The sequence below is a fragment of the Phoenix dactylifera genome, chromosome 2, assembly GCF_009389715.1.
Source record: "Phoenix dactylifera cultivar Barhee BC4 chromosome 2, palm_55x_up_171113_PBpolish2nd_filt_p, whole genome shotgun sequence".
In the NCBI taxonomy this organism is placed as follows: Eukaryota; Viridiplantae; Streptophyta; class Magnoliopsida; order Arecales; family Arecaceae; genus Phoenix; species Phoenix dactylifera.
Window position 1 is genome coordinate 8,115,004 of NC_052393.1, and position 23,025 is coordinate 8,138,028.

At 38.7% G+C, this 23,025-nt stretch overlaps 2 protein-coding genes across 4 annotated transcripts; both read right to left on the reverse strand.

The window, feature by feature from the left end:
- Positions 1–641: 641 nt before the first annotated feature.
- Positions 642–9,950, reverse strand: LOC103713610 (vesicle-associated protein 2-1). 2 transcript variants are annotated; one of them, XM_008800606.4, is made up of 9 exons: positions 9,796–9,950; positions 9,554–9,633; positions 9,377–9,447; positions 9,122–9,203; positions 8,880–8,995; positions 8,625–8,768; positions 8,450–8,476; positions 2,172–2,246; positions 642–1,178 (listed from the first exon to the last, which is right to left on the reverse strand). In XM_008800606.4, exons 2-9 carry the CDS (start codon positions 9,606–9,608, stop codon positions 1,044–1,046), a joined length of 705 nt encoding a protein of 234 aa, XP_008798828.2. In that variant the 5' UTR covers positions 9,609–9,633; positions 9,796–9,950; the 3' UTR covers positions 642–1,043. The 2 variants fall into 2 exon arrangements, with proteins under 2 accessions (XP_008798828.2, XP_008798829.2); XM_008800607.4 differs by lacking the exon at positions 8,450–8,476.
- A 3,027-nt stretch (positions 9,951–12,977) lies between these two features.
- Positions 12,978–21,383, reverse strand: LOC103713609 (protein mago nashi homolog). 2 transcript variants are annotated; one of them, XM_008800605.4, is made up of 3 exons: positions 21,030–21,383; positions 20,361–20,537; positions 12,978–13,487 (listed from the first exon to the last, which is right to left on the reverse strand). In XM_008800605.4, exons 1-3 carry the CDS (start codon positions 21,249–21,251, stop codon positions 13,422–13,424), a joined length of 465 nt encoding a protein of 154 aa, XP_008798827.1. In that variant the 5' UTR covers positions 21,252–21,383; the 3' UTR covers positions 12,978–13,421. The 2 variants fall into 2 exon arrangements, with proteins under 2 accessions (XP_008798827.1, XP_038975730.1); XM_039119802.1 differs by lacking the exon at positions 12,978–13,487 and adding an exon at positions 17,636–18,026.
- Positions 21,384–23,025: the final 1,642 nt, after the last annotated feature.

Consider the following 23,025-nt stretch of genomic DNA (forward strand, 5'->3'; position numbering starts at 1 on the left):
CTCCCTCTTTCCAGAGGCAATCCTAGATGACGGCTAAACGTGGTTGTTCAAATTGTCGAAGTCATAAAGGAGTGCCATGTGGGTTTAGAAGCTTGGGTTACTCTCCATTCAATAGTTTAAGCTTGCTGAGATGCATCCAGGCAGCAAGAACAACTCTTAACATGGAACAAAATTTGTAAGCTAAGGAACACCCTAGTGGTCACACCCCTCCACCAGCAATTGAAGTTGCTGTATGTACATCCCAAGTTATCTAAACCTGGCTAATTGTAATATGAAAAGGGACCTCCCTCATTTTTCACAAAAGAGATGGAAAAGAAAACTATAAGGAATTATATTTTGTTAATAGCAATTCTCAACTTTTAGTCCCCAACAATCACCAGTTCCCCAATAAGCCATGAAAACTTAAACCAGATACATGCTAGTTTCAGAGTAATGCTGATGACAACATTCCACATGCAGCACAATGCTTTATTCTCCAGTTCAGACATAGGTTAACCAAATCTAATTAGAACTTCACCGAGATGCAATTCAAGAACTCCATAACCCACCTATTGGTTTATAATGTATTATGATACTGTGATGAAATGTTTTTCTTTTATGAATTTGTTTTGCTGGACAAAATAAATCACTCAAAAAGTTGATAAACTTGCACAGCAATCGCTTTTGTTTCCAAACAATCAATACAATAAATACTCCCAAACAACTTGTGATATGTATGCAAAAAGCTCTCCAAAAAAAGAGGAAAAGACTGAATAATCACGGGATTAGCTATGGAGTGATGAAGTCACACCCTTCATAGTTCTTTTAGAGCATGTTACAAGGCAAATAACAAAAGAATACATATCAAGTCATTAAGCTGAAGGAGAATGGGGGAGGGGATGATGATGAGGCTGCATTGACCACATCACTTGCAACCAAGTTCTTCAACTAACCGAGAGAAACATGGACCACAGAGTGAGGTTTGCAAAGAAGAGCAAAATACCAACAATCCATTTCTCAAGCACTACAGGTAATACGAAATTTCAAGGTCGCGGACTGTAATTTTATGCAGCAGGTGGTGAAGAAAACATAAAATTCAATACGAAGCCAACCAACAAACCTACTAGCCCAACAAATGCAGTGAAGGTCAATGAAAAGCCAGCATCACTTTTGCGGTTTCTACGCCTCTTCAGCACATCCTGAAATAATTATTTCCACATAACTTGTCAGGAAGCATGTGGAGCAAGGAGAATATTGTTGCATAACTGTTCTAGGAAAGGATAATGAATGTTTGTGGTTTCTTATGTGGCGAATATGATAATATCAGCAGAACCAGGAAAGCATACTTGCAATAGCTTGACTAAAAGAAGCATTCTTTTTCTGTTCTCCTTCTGTTCTTACTAGTGATGTTTGCATGGGATGCAAATCTATATATGGGAAAAAACCAAATTTAAGATTTTTAAAACACACTGCCTCATCCATGAAGTGAAGACTGTAGGCCCAACAAAGAACAAGGTTCATGTCCAGGTCTTCTTTACTGATCCACCATGGCGAAGCATCAGAACTAGGAAAAGTGAAAGATCAAATATTGTATAAAGTCACAGAAGAGCCCTCTAATAAAGTCACCTTATGAATTACAAATATTTCATTTTTCACCATGCATGGATAAGCTGCATATTTTTCAAGTGTTGAAACAAAAGGAAAATAGTTGATAAGATAGAAGAACCAGATGGACAACCTTATTGAACCTAAGGAAAATTTGGAGAAAAGGCTCACACGAAAGATCACATGTTGACAAAGGGACCAAGGTGATTATTTATTCTTATATTGTTTCATCGACAATGGTGGCAATATATGAATACTTTTAGATTTAAAGTATAAAAACATGAGATCCATAAATGGTAAGATTTATACTGCCTATTTCAAGATAGATATATAAATCTTGCCTAACCACTTTTATACAGGTTCATATCCTCTTTCTGACAACTTCAACCAAGCTCTCTTAGATGCCAGACTCTTTTTTCCCTTCTTTTCCACTTCAATACTATCTATGAAGCTTAGTTTTATTTTGGATCATCTATAACGCGACAAACTTAACATAGGGCAAATATAAACAGTAAAAGGCCTATATCTTCTTAAGGCGGTAGGCATTTGAAACAAGTTCGAGGATACAAAATGCAAAAACCACACACCAGTTCACGCTGTAACTGTTGATTCTGTTGAAGAGTGGTGTCTCTTTCCTCCTTCAGACGCTGAACTGTTTGGATCTGCATAAGCAAAACTCGGATGAAAACAAAATGAAAAGAATAGCATGCAAAACAGTGTTATCAAAGCAAACTCACTCAATGATAAGGTACAAATCAGAATAAATCATCCTCAAGAATCATTAGAAAGCAGCTCTATAGTGTTTCTGGCATGTGCCACTTGATACAGAGTTGATATATAATGAACTAAACACAGGGACCTTGCAATGCAGCATGAATGTAGACTAACACGCTGTACTTGAAATTCAGATACAGCACATTCCAATTTTCTTCTATTTTCCTTGCATAGTCCCGACTTGGAGGCACCTGAATGCCCTATATCGAACCTATTTCGTGCATCAAGGACTAAAACAATACAATGACTGTCTTAGCAAGAGAGCTTTTCTCAACAGTTTCCACAATGCAGTTCAGGAAAAACAGCATGAAAATTAGGATCCCAAATTAAGTAAAAGATTGATATTTCAACAGCAAACCAGCTTCCTTTTGAATTTCAAGATTCACACCATTTGCAGCAGCTGTGTGCCATGACAGAATGGGCATTGGGCAACCTTAGAAAGGAAATCTTTTCAATAAAAATCAAGAATGTGATGTTCATGGCAATCTTCAACATAGGTAAGGGCCATTACCTAGATATGGTCCTAAAAATCCAAGGTCCTGGGAGGGGCAAAATAGGGACAGACATAATCTTTGGCATTTTCTTTTGCACAAAGTAGCTGCCCCAAGACTCAAAACCGTGCCATTATGCTAATCGGCACAAACCTTTTATTATTGCACCAAGCCATGGCCTCAGCAATCTTCAATATAGATAGGTGAATCTAATTATTACAAACCGAAAAGGACTTGCATGTATTATGATGCCTTTTGAACAGTTAGGATACTTAAAACAAAATTTCATTGGTATTGCTCAATAAGAAGAGAAATTATAATATTTGATTTATAAATCATCATATTCGATTTTCAATTAGGGAAGAAATAGACTTCCTATGAACATATTGATAATGTGCGACTCTTACGGCATAAGTGAAGACTCTTAAGGTGCTGGTATGGCTATAGCATAAGTAGCCAATATCAGAACAACATGTATAAAACATGAAATATCCAGAAATAGTAATCAAGAAATCAGGGTAATAAATTTTCTTTAGATGTTACTAAGGTTCTCAGGTATTTGAAAGCACAACTCCTTGAGATCAATTTCAATGGCCACGTTTGGGGGCAATATAAACAGACCAGTAATTGTTCGGGTGTCATGCAATGCTTGGGATTTTCAGAGGAAATAGCCTGCATATGTACTCAGCAGCAACCTATCTACCTACTTACCTGTTGAACTACTACGGTAGTTGAACGACAACCTACAAATTCATTCCGAAGCTCGTCCTAGATTATCTTCTACCTCTGCTTATTTGGAGAAAAAATGTCAAGCAGAGAATTGGATGGCCTCTTTTGTCTTAATGGCTAATTGCTTCTTGGGCTCCAGGGAATGATGTCCTACATGTACTACATAGGAACAACAATTAAATTTAAGTGCCTCAGTCCACCACTCATTATAAGGAGGTTGCACGTATGCATGATCAAGTTAGAAAAGTTGTATTGGCATGCGAAATCAAACTTTACGCCCTCAGAAGAAAGAGCACGAACATAAACATGAAGGGAACATACAAGTTTATTTTTATAAAAAAAATAATCAGAACACAAAGAATAAAAACATGATCAAATATGAGTAGCCGCTTTATTTGATATAAATTTACAACAGGAAATTAATACAATGTGAATTTCAAATGCTACGGGCACCTGGTGAATTAGCATAAATATTCTTTGCTTGACAATGAATTATCCATACAGAACATTTGCTGTCAAAATGTTTTGGGTATGGAGCACAAGGCTGAGAAGGCTTCATAGAAGGTTGAAGTAGATCTATACAATTATCTGTCAAGCTGATGCCAACCCCTCTAGAATTTGGGACAAAATTACTGGCCAAGGAAAATCTGGGCAAAAGAGGTCTGCCTTAGAACACCAATTGGTGCAAAAGAACAGGTACCTTATTCACATGAATCATAAGCCAAAAGTTTAAATGTTTGACTATAACATCAAGAAATATTTCAGAGACAAACAAAAATGGACTACCTTTATTGATCACGTATAGCATCTCATTCAACTGAGCCTTAATAAGCGCTCAAGCACATGCAAAGGTTTAAACTGAGGTATTGTAGCGAATTGCATTATTTCAAACACTGATTGATATCTTATTGATCTCTGAACAGGTTTTATTGATGCATGTTATATCTTATATAGGCATACTGAACAAGTTTCTTCTTTAGTAGTTGTCTGGCAGCAAATATTTGCCAAGAGAAAAGATACTGGAAAAGAAGAACTGGTCTTGAATCTATTGGAAGTAAGAACCCAGTTAATAAAAGATAAAACAGGAGATTAAAAGAGGAGTAATTCAACAAACTTGACTTGGTAATATGTAATCTTCATACTTAAGCATAATGAAGAGTCCTGTCATCAGACAGTGCATTTTGACTAGTTGTAAGAAATGGATAGAAGGGGATATTGTATATTTAAGGGAAACAAACAGAAAGCTTTATGAACCATATTGTCCGTCATCTAGTTCCAAATAACCCAAAGTGGAATGTGTTTTCGGGTCCTCTCCCATCACTATCATCAAAGTATTCCTTCATGTCTTCCTCGATACTCTCAGTAGAACCAAATTACCATTCGACATAAGTTTCTCGAAGGTTGCAAGCCAAGAAGATAGTATCCTGTGATATTTTTTTTAATTAATATACTATATAAGAATTTTATTATAATTTGAGTATAACAAAGAAGACAGCTAGTTGTAACCATAACTAGCAAGATATATCTAGTTTAAGGTGGTGAAGTCTCTTCATGTATTTCTTTGCCAATTAATATAATTCAGAGTTAGACTTTCAACCGATCCAGACTGATCCTTCTGCAAATACTCAAAGTTCTCTATGTTCTCGTCCTTCAGATTTATGACCTTGTTAAATAAAACTTGTATTTTTTTCCTTGTCAAGACAACAACATGTGGTCCAAGCTGGTAATGCCTATCTACATGAACCTCTAATCCTCTTTACCTCTTCTCCTCTCCCATGTGAGACAGCATGTAAACCAGCTATTACATAAAAAATATTCGCTATGTATCCATGTAAACTAGATCGATACATTCCATATTTTACTTTAATTGGAGAAGATATAGAGCAATAAAGTGGCATAGTTCTGCCAACCAACACATTGGAGTTTCATTTTTCATATTGAGATCTGCAAAATATCATTGTTCTTCAAAACCACTTTTCTTTTTGGTTTCTCCAGGAATCCTCCATTACAATTTTAACAAAGAGTTTTGTTATGGTTGAGATGGCCGCATAGCTTGCAGCCCTTAGAAGTCTTCTGTTAGTAAAGGTAGGCCCGACAGAGAGAGAAACTAACATAACATAGTTCTTGCAAAGTGATGACTTATGGCGTCTTGTTACGGAGTATCAAAGCAGTTTTAGATTCATATAAATATGGATACTTCCAAATGGGTGTTCTACCGTTTGCACGTCAAATTTTAATCTTCCCTCTATATATGTGATGCGGTTCTACATCACACCATGAAATAAGCCAAAATACATATAAATTTTCATAAGCTTTGTGGCAATTGAGATATTAGTTGCAGAGAAAAAAAAAATTATACTTCTGGATAATTGATCGAATAAAGATTTTTGGAGCAATAACAAAAGTGATTGGAGAAAGTGTAAAGAAGTCAGCCAGAATATCTTGAGAACCCTACTTGCAACTTTAACTTGAGATACACAGGGATACAAGGAATGAAAATTTAATAATCTAGATCACGCTTAACCAGCACAGCATAACAAAAGATATCCATTCAGCTACTTCCACAATATAATAACTTCATGCTTCACTAACGTAAACAAGTTTTAACAAGATTACTATATAGCTGCGTGTGGATGTGCCAAACTGGAGTAACAAAACTTGGCATTAACTTTAACGCAATTTCATGTTCTTTTTAATTTTAAAAAAAAAATCATTGAAGCTAAACCCTTAAAACTGTGTTTTGATTAAGAGGAAGCAAGACACGCTATAATGACTCCTTGTAACTCCCATCTATATTTTCATCACTTGTCCTTTATATAACCTGACAAAGTTACTTTTGTTTAACGCGACTCTCTTGTTTCTATGCCTTACGGAGAGTTAATTTAAAAAAGTGCATTTTTATTAGAAATTTCAATGGTAAGAATTGGTAAGAGAGGTCACTCATGGGTTAGGGAGAAAGAGAGTGGAAAAAACATGAGAGGAGAGGAATTCTAAGGGTTGGTTAGGTGAGAGTATAAGGGAATAAGTTTTGTTTATTTATTTATTTCAATTTATTGTTATTCCATGAATATAGCAAGGAGAGGAGCCAGTCATAATTAGGATTTTAAAGAGGCTGATTGACTCCTGAGGAAAATTATAGGGGTGTCATATTCTATTAAACAAAAAAATGGAAGAGGGGGGGGGGGGGGGGGGGGGGCGGGGGGGGTCTTGCCTGACAAAGGAATTCATGTGGAGTGTGGGGGCATTGTGGCCCCTCCAAATACAGGCACATAAAGTGTTAAAACTAACTGATAGATCATTTTTTTTCGCAAATATGTATGTGGTCTGGATGTGCAAACTGGGGGGCACAAGAAACCTCTACTAGGCATGTATTTCATAGGAAAACCTATAAAACGAAGCCAAGGGACAAGGAAGAGTTTATGACGTTCTCGAGAGGATTGTGGCATTGTGGATGCGAGATTAATCTTCTAGGATTTGTGAGCTAGCGGGGTAAGGTAGACGAGTTTGAAAACATTTTGCATGATTTTTCATGTAAGTTGTCAAAAATTGCATAGGGTCTTCTTTATGATCTTTGACTATTGGATGCACTGGCTTCCTTTTGATTCATGACATGTTAGGGACTATAAAGTACGAACAAAGAGCAAGTTCTCTTTCTTGTCAAGAAAGTTTAACATGTAGGCAAGCTGAAAATTCTTAACATGGGTCTTGATCCATTTGTTTTAAGGGATAAGTTGGTGTATAACATCTAAAAAGTTGATGTAAACATAAAGACAATGATGGTGGGTAGGACTGATAGATAGATAAGGAAGCTTGCATTTGAGCATCTCACAAGCCCAGGGTTAGCAAACCCAAAATCCATATTAGTTGATGTCAAATATGGCTAGATAAGAGGATACGCATTATGTTGCCACCGGAACAAGGAGGTATTTGTTATTAGGTTGCTTTTAAAGAGGGCTCAATATGTTGTGAAATCAGTGCCAAGTCTATGAAATTAGCGAGGTATGACACTTGGGTTACATTGCTCGAGGTAAAAATCATGCAAAGGTCTTGTGTGGCAATCAAGGTAAGTTGAAAGGCACATTTAAATGCTTTAAATGCGACAATTCAACTGACTCTCCTTTCTCTCTAGTCATTTGCTTAAGATCTGCTACTCAATTCACTATAACAATAATCTTTTGGCGATATATATTAAATATTTGATTGCCAACTGGGTATGTGTTTATCTTCAAAAAAATGTTAGAATGTAGGTAACATCCTTGAGTTTGTAGGAAGTATAAATATTGGCCTCAAATAATTTTATCTCATATGCCCAGCAAAACTCATCTGAATAGATTGAAGTGATGGTGAAACGAGTGGACTTAACTGGAGGGATTTTAAGAAGGCAAACTCTTTGGAAGAATCTTTAATGCTTTTGCTAAAAGTCTTTCTCTTTGCACGATGCGTTCTAGTTTCTCTATTTTTCTTCCATTTCATTTTTTCAGCAAGCTTTTAGGAATGAGAAAGCCTCAAAAATCTGGAACAGGAAAGAGGTGAAGCAACCTACGGAACGAAGCCTTTATATTATAAAGAAGGTGGAGAAGATTACAACAATAGCTAACCTCCCATAAGTTCATGAGTTTGGCCACATGGAGTTTATTGTGAGAAATCTTAAATGAAAAAGAAAGAATAGGATTTCTTGATTGATAAGCAAAATCATGTTTCATACAACATAGAATCTCTTGCTTGTTTAATTGAGATATTGATGCAATATGGATAGAAGAGCATCTTCATGATTAAGGGAGGTAAGAGAAAAGAAGGTGAACTTATTTAATAGAGTTCTGGATAATCTTTGAAAAGAAATAGAGTTCTAGATAATTTAAAGCATTACTCACCTCTTCAATACTTGAATTCTTAAGCATCTACAATTTAAGAAAATGAATCGCACGTTACTCGCAGTACAAAATCATCAGTAGTCAAAAAGAAAAAAGAAAAAGAAAAGTCAAACATGACAAGAAAAAGTGAGAAGATTGGTTTACAGTGTGCAAGAAGCTAAGTTGAACATCTCACCGAGAGATTATCAGAACCCTGTTTCAAGCTTCTCGAAGTAAGGTCCAAATCCCCTTCTGAGTTTCCATGGCCAGATTGCGATGGAGCCGTATAAACAACCCTAAGCTTCAATTCCTCTATCACCTTATCGCCATCTTTATTAAACTTCATGCAACAAAAAAAAAGAAAAAGAAAAAAAATTTAATGCAAGAAACTGAGAGCAAAACAAGAAACTTCACAACTGACTATAATAAAACAATTGAACTAGGAGGTCACCGTATCCGGAGGGAGCTCGTCCATGTCGGTGTTCGGGGGCACCTTCGTGCTCTGGAGGAGAAATTTGTCCTTGCATTGCATGTCAGGTGGAAACTCCTTTTGTGCTTGAAGGGTGACTACAAGTTCAAAACGACAATATTATACGAAAAATAAAATTAAAAAAAAAAAGAATGAATGGCAGGAAATGATCAGATGCCGCATTGCAGGGATAATATGTATCAAAATTCAGCCAAAGCAGTCACCTGTTACGGTACATGAATCCCAAGGCTGTACCACACTTGTGTTTGGCCGAACAAAGTATTTCTTTGGTGACGTCGTTTTGACCTACCCATGGTGAAAAAAAATTCAATTTTTGGCATGATCCGGTTCAAAAATTTCCCAAAAATAAGCATATACACGATAGATTACGGCTCGTCCATCATGAAAGCAGCACAAACAGATTTAAGAAAGAGATAATTAACTAAACAAAATTGAGAAATTGAAGCGGTAATCTGTACCTTAAAGGCGACATGATGTTCGGTATTGTTGACAACCTTGAGATTGCAATTCGATGGCTTATCCAGCTCAACTGCTCATCAAAAAAAAATATTTTCATGATTTCAGGACGCAAAATCGAAGTTTTAGAAGAAATTGAGGCATAAAACGGGGAGAATTGGAGAAATATATTAGCTTACATTCGAAAGTGAGCTCTTCGGGATGAACAGAGATCAACTGGCTACCGCCACCCATCGTTGCAGCCGGCAAATCCCAAAACCTATATCAAAGCGGAAAAACGAAGAGGAACAGTGGTGAAATATACGATCGAATTAGAAGGGGAAGAGAGACGGTGAAATCCAAAAGCCCGACATAGAATGGAGGAAAGAATTTTCTTTTGGGACAAAAGGAAAAGAAAAGGAACGAGTTCTTCGGCGAATACCTCGGGGTTATAGAAAGAGGAAAAGGAATAGAGAGCGAGAGAGCGAGCAAGCGAGAGAGAGAGAGAGAGAGAGAGAGGAGGGGAAGGGATCAGAATGCCTTGGAGTTCGCTCGCGGACCGACAACGACGGGTTAGCACTGCTTGGTTTTTTACCAGCAACCAATCATTCCTGATTATTTTTGTAGGAGAAAAAAAAAAATCGCGTTAGGTTATCCCGCGGATCTACAAGGTGAGTGGTGGAAGATTAAGAAAGAAATTAGATCATATGGGGCAGGACGCTTTCAGATTACGTAATAACCTTGTCGGAATTGACCTAAATCTCTCGAATTTGAAGCAAAATTATGCTTTTTGTTGGCTTCAGAATTTCCTGCTCTCCAGTTAGATTGCTCTAATCCAGTAACTGGGGGAAATGCAAAGAAATGTATAATTTTTTTAATTCTCCTTTTATATAAACTCCCTAATTTTCTAATTTCATGATCTCAATAAAATAGAAAAGAAATAAACAAAAGAGAAACTTATGGGAATCCTCCACGGACAAGGTGGGAAGACAAAATGTTTCTGTTTTGTTTTTTTCTTGGACGCAGTGGAAGTCCATCCGAGAGGAACTCAGGCCGCAGCGCGGATAACAGCTGAACCCACCGCGTTCATAGGTGCGGTTGGCGGAACGCAACATGACGTTGCTATCCAACCCAGGCATCAACTACGTATGCTTTGGTGTCCCCTGGACGTGTTATCCTCATAATTATTGCAAACTTTGCATGCATCTTTATCGAAGTTTTATTACTTGTTATACGTAATAACAAGACATTTTAGGCATACAACATAATAATTTTAATAGAAAACATGCAGAAAAGAAACGAGTGGTTGGCTAATTAATTATGGCATTCAAGTGAAAGTAACAGTAATTGGACCCCTCGCATGGTACTTGTCCCAAGCCGGTGTCCATGGGAATTGACGGTTGGAGAGGATTGGTGCCACCAATGGTGCTACACGTAACATTATGACTATTCTTTTCATCCACTTGGCAAAACTAGAAGAGAAATAATTTGTAAATAAAAAATAAAAAATAGGAAAATATGTATTCAAGCTACGTTAGGCACTATTCTAAGGGTGGTATTGTTCCTCTCCAATAGGGTAGATGGCTTCAATACCTCTCTGGGTATAACCAATGTTAGCTCGGCTAAGCTTGGTCAGACCGGCTTCTTTAATTATCAGAAATTAATATTTTAAACTATATATAATATAGAAAAAAAATAGTGGAAGCAGTGGTAGAAATAGACAAGTGAAGAAAACCGAAAATGAGCTTTCGGATACGTAGCACTAAGAGATTGGGCCACGGCCATAAATTAGGGATAAAAGACACAACAACTCCAAAGACTAGTTGTTAGCCCATAAAGGCTGCAAAGATGGGTTTTCAAACAAGCATGCCTACGACCCGAGGCAGAGATGGCCGTCCATTGCTGAGTTCATTCGCTTCCTGGAGAGTCCGGGGGCAGGGCCCGGGGTGATGGAGAGAGGGACTCGGGTTGCATACCTGGCTTACCACTCCTGGTTAGACAGGAATGCACGAGTCTTTGAGGGTCGGAGCACGCCCCCGGGGGCGGTGGTGGCCAGGGCCTTTTTGCATGCAGAGGAGTTTCTTAGCACTGCTGTGGGGTCACCTTCCGGGTTGGCCAGGGACATCTGGGGTACCCCCTCTGCTCTTGTAGCGCCCACTTACGTTTTCGTATCCTGGGTACCCCCACCCCCTGGCTTCCTGAAGGTGAATTTCGATGGCAGTATGGCAGCTGACCGGAGAGGTGGAGGTGTAGGCTTCGTCATTCGAGATCATGATGCCAGACTGGTGGCACTGGGGGGTCAGCGGATCTCCGATGCATCGGTGGTATGTGCTGAGCTCCGGCCGCATGGGAGGGCGTATCTTATGCGAGATGGACACTGGGTGCTGCCCAGATCATTCTTGAGGGTGACTCGTCCACTGTGATTGATTGGGTGAGAGGCCGAGGTCGTGCAGGTGAGGGCAGACCGCTACTTATGGACATTCGCAGTCTTCTGCAGGCGTGTGAAACCTATCAGGCTACACACGTCTACAGGGAAGCGAATTGTGCAGCTGATTGGGTCGCTTCCTATGCGGCTCACCATTCTGGAGGTTTTATTTTGCGGGAGCCCGACACTGTGCCGGAGTCTCTCTTTGATTTACTTGTTTCAGATTTTGCAGGCCGTATCCACACCCGTAGGGTGTGAGCCGCCGTTGTACCAAAAAAAAAAAAAAACAAGCATGGCCAGTTCGGCTTGCATATGCGCAACACCGACCGATCATGCTTGTATGATTACTAGTCTAAAAGCCCACGTATCCGGCTGAACTTCACCTACTGGAGAAATATTAAATGCAGCTCTACTTGTATTCATTTTTTAAGTATGAGAATAAAGTTTTCAGAACTAGTAAGATTTAATGATTAAATTTCTCCAAGTAAAAAGCAACAGAAAAAAATAAATATTATCTAACAATTGAGACCCAGATAAAGATTAACATGTCTCGAGTCATGGTAAAGCGCTGGCGGTGCCATTGCATTGATCTGCGATGGGGCACTCCTAGAGATCCTGCGCGTATGAAATCATCGCTGACTTAAATTGCTGCAACTGAACAATTTGGGTGTGGTCATGGATGTGCCACCGAAATTCTAAATATCTTAGATTTTTGTCTGATTTTGCCCAATCTCGAATGGACAAGCTTCTAACATGTTGACGCTGGGCGAGATAATGTCAGGCTTTATGATTTTGATGAGAAGACATGCACCCCTCGAGGAGGCGGCAACTAACTGCAGGCCCCCATCGCAGCGGAACTGGTTTGATTGAATTTTGGCTCTTCAGTGTCATTTGCACCGTTCAGCATCATTTGAATACACCAAAGTCGTTTGAATCCTTCAAAATCTTTATTGAGGCAATGGTGAGAACGTTATCGATCAGAGTTAGTTGTCTCAGACATTTGGAGAGCACCTCATAAATTGCACTTCCTCCACTCCAAATGGAGTGCATTCGCTGGGCTACAACCAGTTTGCGCTGTGGTCATAATCCATATTCGACTGTTAACCTTTCATATGTTCTTTCTTAAAAAGCATACGTAATTAGTATCTCTGCAGCTTAAGAAACTATAGTACTCGTGTACCTTACTGGAGAAATAAGAATCGACATTAACATTTTTTTTACCAGAACTGAACTAATGGAGACTACAGAATAAAAAACGGAGGTATCAGTTACAGGCAAGCTTGACTTGCTAAAGACCTCACCTGGCAAATTACATCATTTTTAGGCTACTGGGATACAGATAGTGATGATTGAGTTGATAGACACAGCACAAAAAAAGAGCACCAGACAATGGATTGTTCATCACTTTGCAACAATCAGGCTTTACGGATATTACAGGACAAATCAAAGCATGCAGAGAAAAAGTTACAATAAGCCTTGCTGATTATATTTGTGCTTAATGAAGCATACCGTAAAATTAACCAGCTGGAAAAACCCAATTCCAAAGGATGCCTGTGATGAGTACCTCACTAGACTAATTGTGCACATCCTCGCACATGAAGCGGAGTTCAATACTAAAGATGCAAAAATAACCCTTCCAGCAATTAGGATTGGATGGGTTTTATCTTGAAGTGCAGTGAAATTAGAGAGAACACGAAGCATTTAAGATCCTGCAAGCAAAAAATGGTACCAAGTGAGCAAGTCAGCAATCGACCAGATAAAAGTAACATCTAGGATGTTTGCTCAACATAAAAGTTATCAATTGCCTAGCACCATCAGACCTGCGTAAACCAAAAGCCTCTTAATAACAGTCAACTGTTTGATTCATAAATAAACCCCAAATAAGTGCTGAATAAATGGACTAGTTCGGCTAAGCAACAAAAAGTTATTCTGACTTAACCCACGTACTTTTACTCTGATCAACTGGTATACAACAACTTTAGCCCAAATAATACTCGTCCTGTGGAGGAATTCAGAAAACCTTACTCTCACTTACTGAAAAATTTGGCCTTTAACCAATTATCACTGCCTATGAAACCAAACAGCATTCGAAACTATTCTAATATATTCCAGATTTTGCAACCGAACAGAACTTCAGACCTTAATCCTAACAAAATGGGATGAAGTAGATATAGAAGAATACAGAGGAATAGAAGAAGTTATGTTTTCCTTATTCACAAACCAAACAGGGCCTCAATGAGTGACTAATTGGTTTCCAGTGTCCTTGAATCTCGGTTCATTATAACCTATTCATGCTGAGTAATTACAAAAGTAAACTTACTTTGAAACAACTAGGAACAAGAAAATAGATTGAATAGAGTAACTCGATCTAATAAGAGCAACATTTTTAATGGATTTACTCCCTCGTCAGGTTACTATATGCAACAACAAGACAAACTAGTGGTTATGGAAATGTAGCAAAATTATGCATGGTCATAGGACCAACAGCACGTCAGTGACAAGGAAAAAACAGAGAAAGCAACCCCCGCCCCCAAAAAAAGTAACTAAACAGGAATCATGACAATATAATGCAGCACAAATGCATGATTCATTCATCTTGTATCCTGAATATTTACAAAAAAATCAGAAGCAAAATTAGAACAGCAACAACCCTCCCTACTTGTTTGATACCCTCAGGCTATATAGGCTTTGATACCCTCAGGCTATATAGGCTAACCATAGTGGTCAACAAGCCCAGCAATCCAACAGGGTATCTAACCAACTACTGAAAGTGATAGCCCGAGAAAACTTAGTTGCACGTCACTCGATCATTCTTGGACCAATCTGCTTAATTTACATCAATGGTACTTGTATTACTTCTTAACAATTTAACATTTTAAACAAGCCCCAAGATGTATGAGGTAAACAGTTTCCTCGACTAATTAAAAAATATAAGATACAACTGAGTTAATGTTAATCTTAACATAAAAACATATATGCATGCTGCATGTTGCATGCATGCATGTATGTATATAGACACATATCCATGTTGTTGTATTTCAAATGGTCGAGACTTATGAGCATCTCGGTTGTACAACTTGTTGAGGTAAGAAGCTTAGGTCAAAAGTTTGAGTGAAAGACCTTCGAAGCATACAATGCAAAACATGAAAGACCTTTTGAAGCCACTTACATAACATTTTCAGGTTGGGGCTCCAGCATGATGCATCACACTGACATTCAAGCATCAGCCTGTCTACATATGCAGACCAAGCAAAGATTGCATCGGCATTTTCAGATTGCTTGTAGCACCGGGCATCCAAGCAATCACGTGTAACAAACATTAAGTTTAGATTCATCATATTATTGTTGCATATTCAGAACGAGGTTTCGGTCCCTAATTAATACCAACGATTACACATGTACCTAGTTTGATGCTTCAATGAAAGAAGATGGACAGGACAAAAAAAATATGCCAGAAAACAAAAGGCAAATTGTTGAGCAGAATGATCATGCAAGCTATTCTCCCCTTCTTACAAATAGGATCTCAGGAACTAAGAGTTCAGTAATAGATTAAAATATATGCAATAAAATCACAGAAGGGTTTGTATGAAATGTGCATGCAGGATGTTGTAATATTAGGTTATATATGAGTTGATATTACAAAGAACAAATAGAGCTACAATGCATGATATTCATTTAATATTTGATAATAAGAGTGAACAAAAGCAAATTCAATGATGGATCATCCAAACTGAAAAATTCACAATGTCAATAGTAATCTACAATACCATAAATATTTGAAAACAAGAGAACAAGCCTTTGAGGTCTCCAATCTGTTTATTATTAACACAAATTAACAGTTTTAATAGCAAAAAACAATGCTAATGCTAAATTCTATCATCTGAAAGCATCCAACCAGCAGCATGGATTTTCAATAACATGCTCTATTGTAAATTTCAGCGCACTAGCATTATTGGTGCTGACCATTTTGTGCTTAATGAACAAGCAGGAAACTGTAATATATATATTTAAGCATCTTTGGTGTCATAAATCAAGATCAACAATCATAGATCTTCAATTTGTGTGGCTATCATTGATTTTGCATCCATTTGCACCAATTTCAATGACTTAGTTGAAAGTGTGTAGTTCAACTCTTTAAATATTTAGTTGAGCACCACAAGTGTGGGTCCACCAAGTAGAACCCAAAAACAATGTTATCAAGATCAGAATCACGACATAATCATAAAGAGGGTCAGAGTGGACCCTCATCATGCATGACATGTGGGAATAGCATTAAATTCTCAAATAAAATAAATGTGCTGGGTATGGAGTAAGGGAGAACCAACAAGGTGGAACACGCATAGACAACTCAAAATTAAGAAAATCCTATACAGATGGGACTAGCATAACCATCAAGGATTAAAGGGAACATTTACTTTAAGAAAGCAAGACCATAGAAGTAGCCTCTGAGTGGACTAAATTGAAAATTCATAAAGTAGACCTTGGATATTTTGGCTCAGGCTCGATGATTATCATTATGGTTTAAGTCTTAAAGTTTGATAGTCTGGCAAGTCATTTTGTACTTTGAGCTCAGACCTGTTACAGCCAATATGATGCTACTAAAATACTGTTCAGATGCATGGCAATAACATTTGAACACATAAGAGAATGCTAAACTGCCAAAACATATGGCCAGCTTCACATACTTGGATCAAATATACAACAGATGATTTTTCTACAGATATGAGGATTTAAAAGCATTTCCCAAGCCACATAAAACAGATTCCATCACTAATAATAAGATCAATATGCCCGCATTTCATGCTTTAACTTCATTTTTAAAAATTTCCATGATGGCAAGATTCACGAAAATCCAGATCACTCTACATATCACAAAATAAATCTAGAAAAAGAAATTAATGATGATCATATCTTTCAAAGTTTACAGCTTTAGATAGTTGCCAGAGAAGCTATGCAATGGTTAAACAGTATATCAAATAAATATTTAATATATAATGGAAATTAAAAATAAGCAGAAAATGATATACCATGACTGGTTAAAAAAGAAAAGGTTGAATGCCGGATCTCTTTTTTTTGAGTGAAGAATGCTAGATCAGAACTATAGAAGAAATACTTTAGGTTCCGTTTGGTTACCAAGAATAAAATAAATGCACAATAAAAAACTAAAGAAGAAAAGAAAAGAAAGGAAAATTATATATAAGAAAATTTGATATTTCCCATCTTTTGATTGAAGTAAAATAAACAATTCAGAGAAAGTTGCCGATTAAATGGTTAAAACATGATTAGGTTATCTTGAACCACTTGCTTTCTTGTCATTTCCTCTCAAAATCATTAGTATTCAGAGAAGAACATCTTACACTCATTAGAGAAAACTTTTGGCCTTACATTTTTCTCCTTGATGCTCTGTAGAACCTTCTTTTTACTACCAAATGGCAGCAAAAAAGATTCCTTTCAAACAAGCTTCCTTCTCTTTAACTTTCTTATCAACCAAACAGAGCCTTGGAGATATGGATCTAATAATCAGTAGCCCATAAAAAGGCTTACATAATGTAATTTAAGGAATTAGAAACAAAATAAGTTCCCGAGCATAAGTGGCGTGAAAGAGATGGTACCATGTAGTAAGTTTCAAGGAAGCTCAAGATCGGTAGGCATATGGGATATCTGATCTACGAATGGAATCAGTACTTCAAGCAAGATTGACCAACACATGCCTTGATGACTAGAAATTCCATATTATGTTAATAAGTCTTTGCACTAATGGGTTAGCATGTAAGACAATAGAAAAAGTCCAAGCAAAAAAAATAAATTTGTTAGAAATGTAAATAATGGTGGATGTGCGTTTGATAAAGCTATGAAGAATGAAAAATGGGTAGTATCAGAAAAGATATTAAAGTTATACTAAAGGAAAAAGTAATTGCCAACCAAGATAGCACAGGCATCTTCAATGAACATTAGGTAGGCTCCAGTAAAGAGAGGTTGAAATTTGTGTTGACATGATAGAAAGTCCACAGAATGATACCAGCTAAGGTGGACACCACAGTTTTGGTTGCAATATAGAAGTGAACCTTCCATAAATGCAGCAACAGCAAAGGAGTAAGGATACTGCATCTATGGGCATGCATCTATGCCAGCTAGTGCTATCATAACAGATGCTTGAAATTACTTATCCAACTGCAGAGAATATATGATTTGAACACAGATAGAGATTGATGACCATTAATCTTTTTGGCGCCATTCTTTTTTTTTTCCTGCTAGGCAAAAAAGACAAGCGAACTTGGGTGACATAATAGACCTTCCATGACTTCCATTTAGAATGATAAAAGAAGAAGAAGAAGGAAGTTTATCTGAACCAAGCACTATTCTAATCAATTCTGTTACCACTGTAATATGCTATCATTCACAGTCTGGTGCAATCTTTGTTGAACCATAACCAAGCACGCATGCTTTTAATCTCCTAATGTTTGCAGACATATGACAATACTCTTAAGACAACCGATTACTAGATGTTCAGAACATCTAGCACAGGGCTGGCCCGACCCTTAGGCGACCTAGGCGGTCGCCTAAGGCCCCGGCCCAATAAAAGGCCCCGCCCCAAAAGCCTGAACTACGCCGCTGTGGAGTGGGGACAAGGGATTTGGGATACGTTTACGGTTGGGATGAGGTGAGGAATAGCTGAGAGCTGAGGAATAGCTGTCAGGTGATCACACCTCCATTGACTACGATTTTTGGGTGAGCCTTCTTCTCCTCTTCTTCTTCCTCTTTCCTTCCAGAATCCCTCAAAAATGGATTTTTCGCTCATCCATGTGATTTAGAGCCTTAGAGGGCAATAATCGTGCTGTATAGATCATTTTTGTTTCTTGGATGGTGCTGGGTTTCCTGTGTTTGCGGGTTTTGAGAAGCGGAGGGGCAGATTTGAGTTTGGACTTGAGTTTTATCGCTGTTTGTTGTCCGTTCTGGGTCTATTGTTGCCGAAACCGTATCAAAATACTATCTTTTTGAACAGATTTACCTGGTTTCCTGTTGATAATTTGCAATTTATACAAGAAAAATCGCAGGGGGGAAATGGTTTTTTTTTAGTGTTTTTTTCCGTCGCTTTCTCATTTATAGCTTGCATTTAAATGTAAAAATGGTGGAAAAGAGAGATCTTTTCAGCTGTTCAGGTGGGTTTCGCCTTCTTTTTTCTTTTTCAGCTGTCCATGGAGCCCCAGTTTAGATTCCGATGGTTCTTTCCGGTTGCTCTCGATGCGAGCATTCTAAAGGCTGGTCATACATTTGGGGTTTTTCAATCTTTTGTTTAACCAATTGCAAAAATCAGACATTTTCTAGATTCCAAATGGATTTTGAGCATCGGCGAGATGGCACTGTTTTTACTTCTTTGATTGTCAGATGACCTCATTCTATGATTTTTGAGTCTTTCCCATTTGGTAGTCCCCTGTCACAACTCCAACAAATTTTACTTCTTTTCTGACACCTATTCACCCACTATATGCAACTATATGTCTTTAGGTTGTGTATGTCTTGTAACAACATATGATTATGAATCTTGTAACTGCATACAACAATATATTTTTTGATTTGCCTGTCTATGCTTATTGGTATCAACACAATGACTACCACATTTGTCTCTGTGTACTGTAAATGTCATCAGCCCGCTGTTGCTCGTAAGTTATTCGATGAAATGCTTGAGAGGGATGAGATTGGAACCATGAATTCTAGTGCTGGATCCACTAATGATAATGATGCACAATATGTAGTGCTATCGAATATTTATGCTGCTTCAGAAAAATGGGAAGAAGCAGAGAGGATAAGGAGGAGAATGGTGGAAAATGGAATACAAAAAATGTGTGGTTGCAGTTCGATCATGAAAGGTAACACAGACTATCAGTTCCATGCTGGGGCAATTGTAGAGTCTCAAGCACATATGCTATGTGGGGCCTTGGATTAGACATTTTAAGTAGTACGATCATGAGAATTGGCGGACGCTGGCATTGTTGGATGTTTCCAAACTCAAACAGGTTAGAGAAAAAATATTCAAGTTGCACAAGAAAAGTTTGCTTTGAGAATTTGGTAGATTTTATTCAATACTGAGCTTAGGATATGAGCTGAAGCAAGGAAGAAGGTATTGGCTCTCTCTTAGACTAATTTTGATAGTGGATCACTGGATAAACTAGGATACCAAGCAGTGAGCTGAGATGAGATGAAAACAGTGTGATATTGTTTGCACACAATGAGCAAATACAGTAATGAACCCGTAAGGGTGTAAAGATATACTAATTCTTATTCAAGATTGAAGCATAGTAAACAAGGTTTAGAAAAAAAGAATCTGTGATACGTAACTAAGCATAGATTCCCGTCAACAAGAGGAAGTCTTCAAAAATTCTTTCATCATTTCAAAAAAAAAAAAAAAAGGCCCCTCCTTAGTGAGTTTGCCTTAGGCCCCCAAATGCATTGGGCCGCCCCTGATCTAGCATATGACATTGGTCTATGTTAATAATATTACACGCAACATCTGGCATAATGAGCGTGAAGATAAAGTAAAAAAGCCAAATAACACAAGATTTTCTCTTCGTGTGCACACAAACCTGGACAAGATAATAGAAGATGCGAAGCCCTTCTGGATCTTTGCTGGACTGCACATCTACAAGGGATCCAATCTTAGATGTGGTGAAGGAGATATGCTCGTTTCCCGTCACAATCTCCAGCTCCTGCCTCCCAACCCGGTCTGGCTCAGGCCAGTTGTTGTCATCTTCCTTCATTATCTGCATCCCAGCGCAAACCACAGAGACTCTAAACCTCTAACTCCTCAATAAACAAATAAGCAAATGAACCCAATTTTCACAAAACCCTAGAAGGAGGAAAGAACATTAAAATGCCAGCGGTCCAAAATTCAGAATCCAAAAGATCCTGCTAAAACCCCAGAATTCCGATGCGCAATCGATAAGATGAATCGAACAGTACCATTAAAAACTAAAATCCAGACTCCAAAATTGCGTGAAACGGAGTAAGCAAAAATTTTGCTCCCAACACGAGAACCTCTAATCAATGAAGAAACCGATTCAGGACCAGGCAAAACCCTAAAATCCCGACCAAGATCCCCGAAACCTCGAACGGTGCAAGATCTTTACCCTATAAGCAAAAGAAAAGATGGAATCTTTGAAAGAAACCGATCAAACCCTAGGTCTGGAGAAACCCTAGAAGAGGGAAGGGGAAAGGGAGGAGAGGAGAGGAAAAGAAGAAGAAGAAGAAGAGACCTCGCTCTCGGCGATGATACGGCGGCACTCGCGGAGGACCGCGGGGGTGACGAAGACCTCTTTGCGGATCATGGTGTCGTTCTTGTAGTTGGAGTTGTTGGCGTAGCGAAGCTTGCCGTCGGGGCGGAACTCGAACTCCAGGAACTCGTGCCCGAACTTTCCCTTGTGCCCGACGTAGTATCGCAGGTAGAACTCGTCCTGCTCGCCGCTGTTCCCCGCCATTGCCGACCTTCTTTCTCTCTCCTTCTCCCGCCCTTCTCTCCCTTCCTTCGTGCTCCTGCTGCTTCTGCTCTCTCCCGTTCCACGGCTTCCCTCCGGCCGGGCCTCGGGCTTTTAGGGTGAGATGGTAGATTGGCGTTTTAGCCGACAAATAAATATCAAGCTTACCTACAGACACGTGCCTCGCCCGTGCTAATTTGGGAGAATTGGGTTTGGTTGGGTCAAAGCATGGGTCGCTTGACTCACTTCTTATCAGGAGCATTTGGTAAATATCTCTAACGGTACGTCGGTGTCGAATATAAGAGAGGATAAATATAAATACATAAATAACTTTTTTCTAAGGCTGTAGGCTCCGTTGACTTTGCGTTAGGATTTGATGTGATGCTTCAGTCCATTAAACATCTAATTTTTTTCGAAACAAAAGAATTAAAAAAAAAAAAAGCTTCGAAGGCCAATATTATGCAAAACTCAGCTTTTCTGCCGCATTCTATAAACAATGGAGATTATCATGGTGACTACTTGTTAGATAGAAGCATTTGATCTCTCATGCAGTAATTGTTTTTTAAAGAAAATAATTTTATAATAAAAATATTTAAAGTTCTGCAAACATGCTTGGTTCTAAGGCTTTTTAATTATATATGAAAAAATTGAGAAGGGTCTTTATGTATAGATGTATGAACAGATTTAGGCAGTGCTTGTTATTTGAGTATTTTGCATCTAAAGAGCAAGCTAATATGGTTATACAGGTAATAGGTTAAAGCTAAGTACTTAAGGTTGCAAATCCTTCGCTTATTTTTGTCTGGATGTGATTTGCAAAAATATGCCAAATGGATTTTTTTTTGTAAGGATTAATTGGTTTTGCTGTTGTGAGTGGGAATAACAATCAAGTTCAAGTCAATTTATATTGATAAGAGAAACTTATGGTGTTAGAGGAATATAAATTGCCCCAAAGCACATGAGCACATCGCTAACACGTGATCAGAGACGCTCGACCTTCAGAAGCGTCCGACCTGGCGCTCGACCTCAGAAGCGCCCGACCTCGGACGCCCGACCGGGCGCTCGACCTCAGAGCTCTCGACCTGGCGCTCGACCTCAACATTCTCGACCTCGGAAGCCCGGCCTCACCATCTACCCACCGCGGTCACATCCTTCTGCAACTCGACCGAGGACCATGCCCTGCTACCGCTGCCAACAATTAATACGCATGGCCTTTGCTGATCTCCGGCTCACTCAACAATCAATGCGCATGGTCTCTGCTGATCTTCGGCTCACTCAACAATTAATGTGCATGCTATTTACGGATCTCAAGCCCTCCACGGCAAACAGCGGATCCGCTCGGCTACGTCCGATCAGCCACGACGACTCGTTGGCTCCGGTATGATTTTCTATGGCAATACATTAATTTATACGATCATGCATTAATTCATATGACATGGTCAATCATGACGGTAACCTGTTCGCCCCGTCACATCACAGGTAATCTTGTATCCCTCTATAAAAGGGGAACCCTCCATCTTAGAGGGGGTTGGACTCTAAAACTCCTGAGACATATTTTCTCTCCTCTCATATATTTGCCCCATCTGACTTAGGCAACGGAGGGCCGGCGCCGGAAACCCCGGCCACCGGCTTTTTGCAAGTCCCCTAGAGGACGCCGCCCGCCGATGGACCACTACCCGCCATCTCACGCCGGAGCTCCTCCTTCTCAGCCCACGGTCGCCCCCCGGGTCCAATTTCCAGCAATATATGGTATCTCTCTTCGTGAAGTAGTGTCATGGTA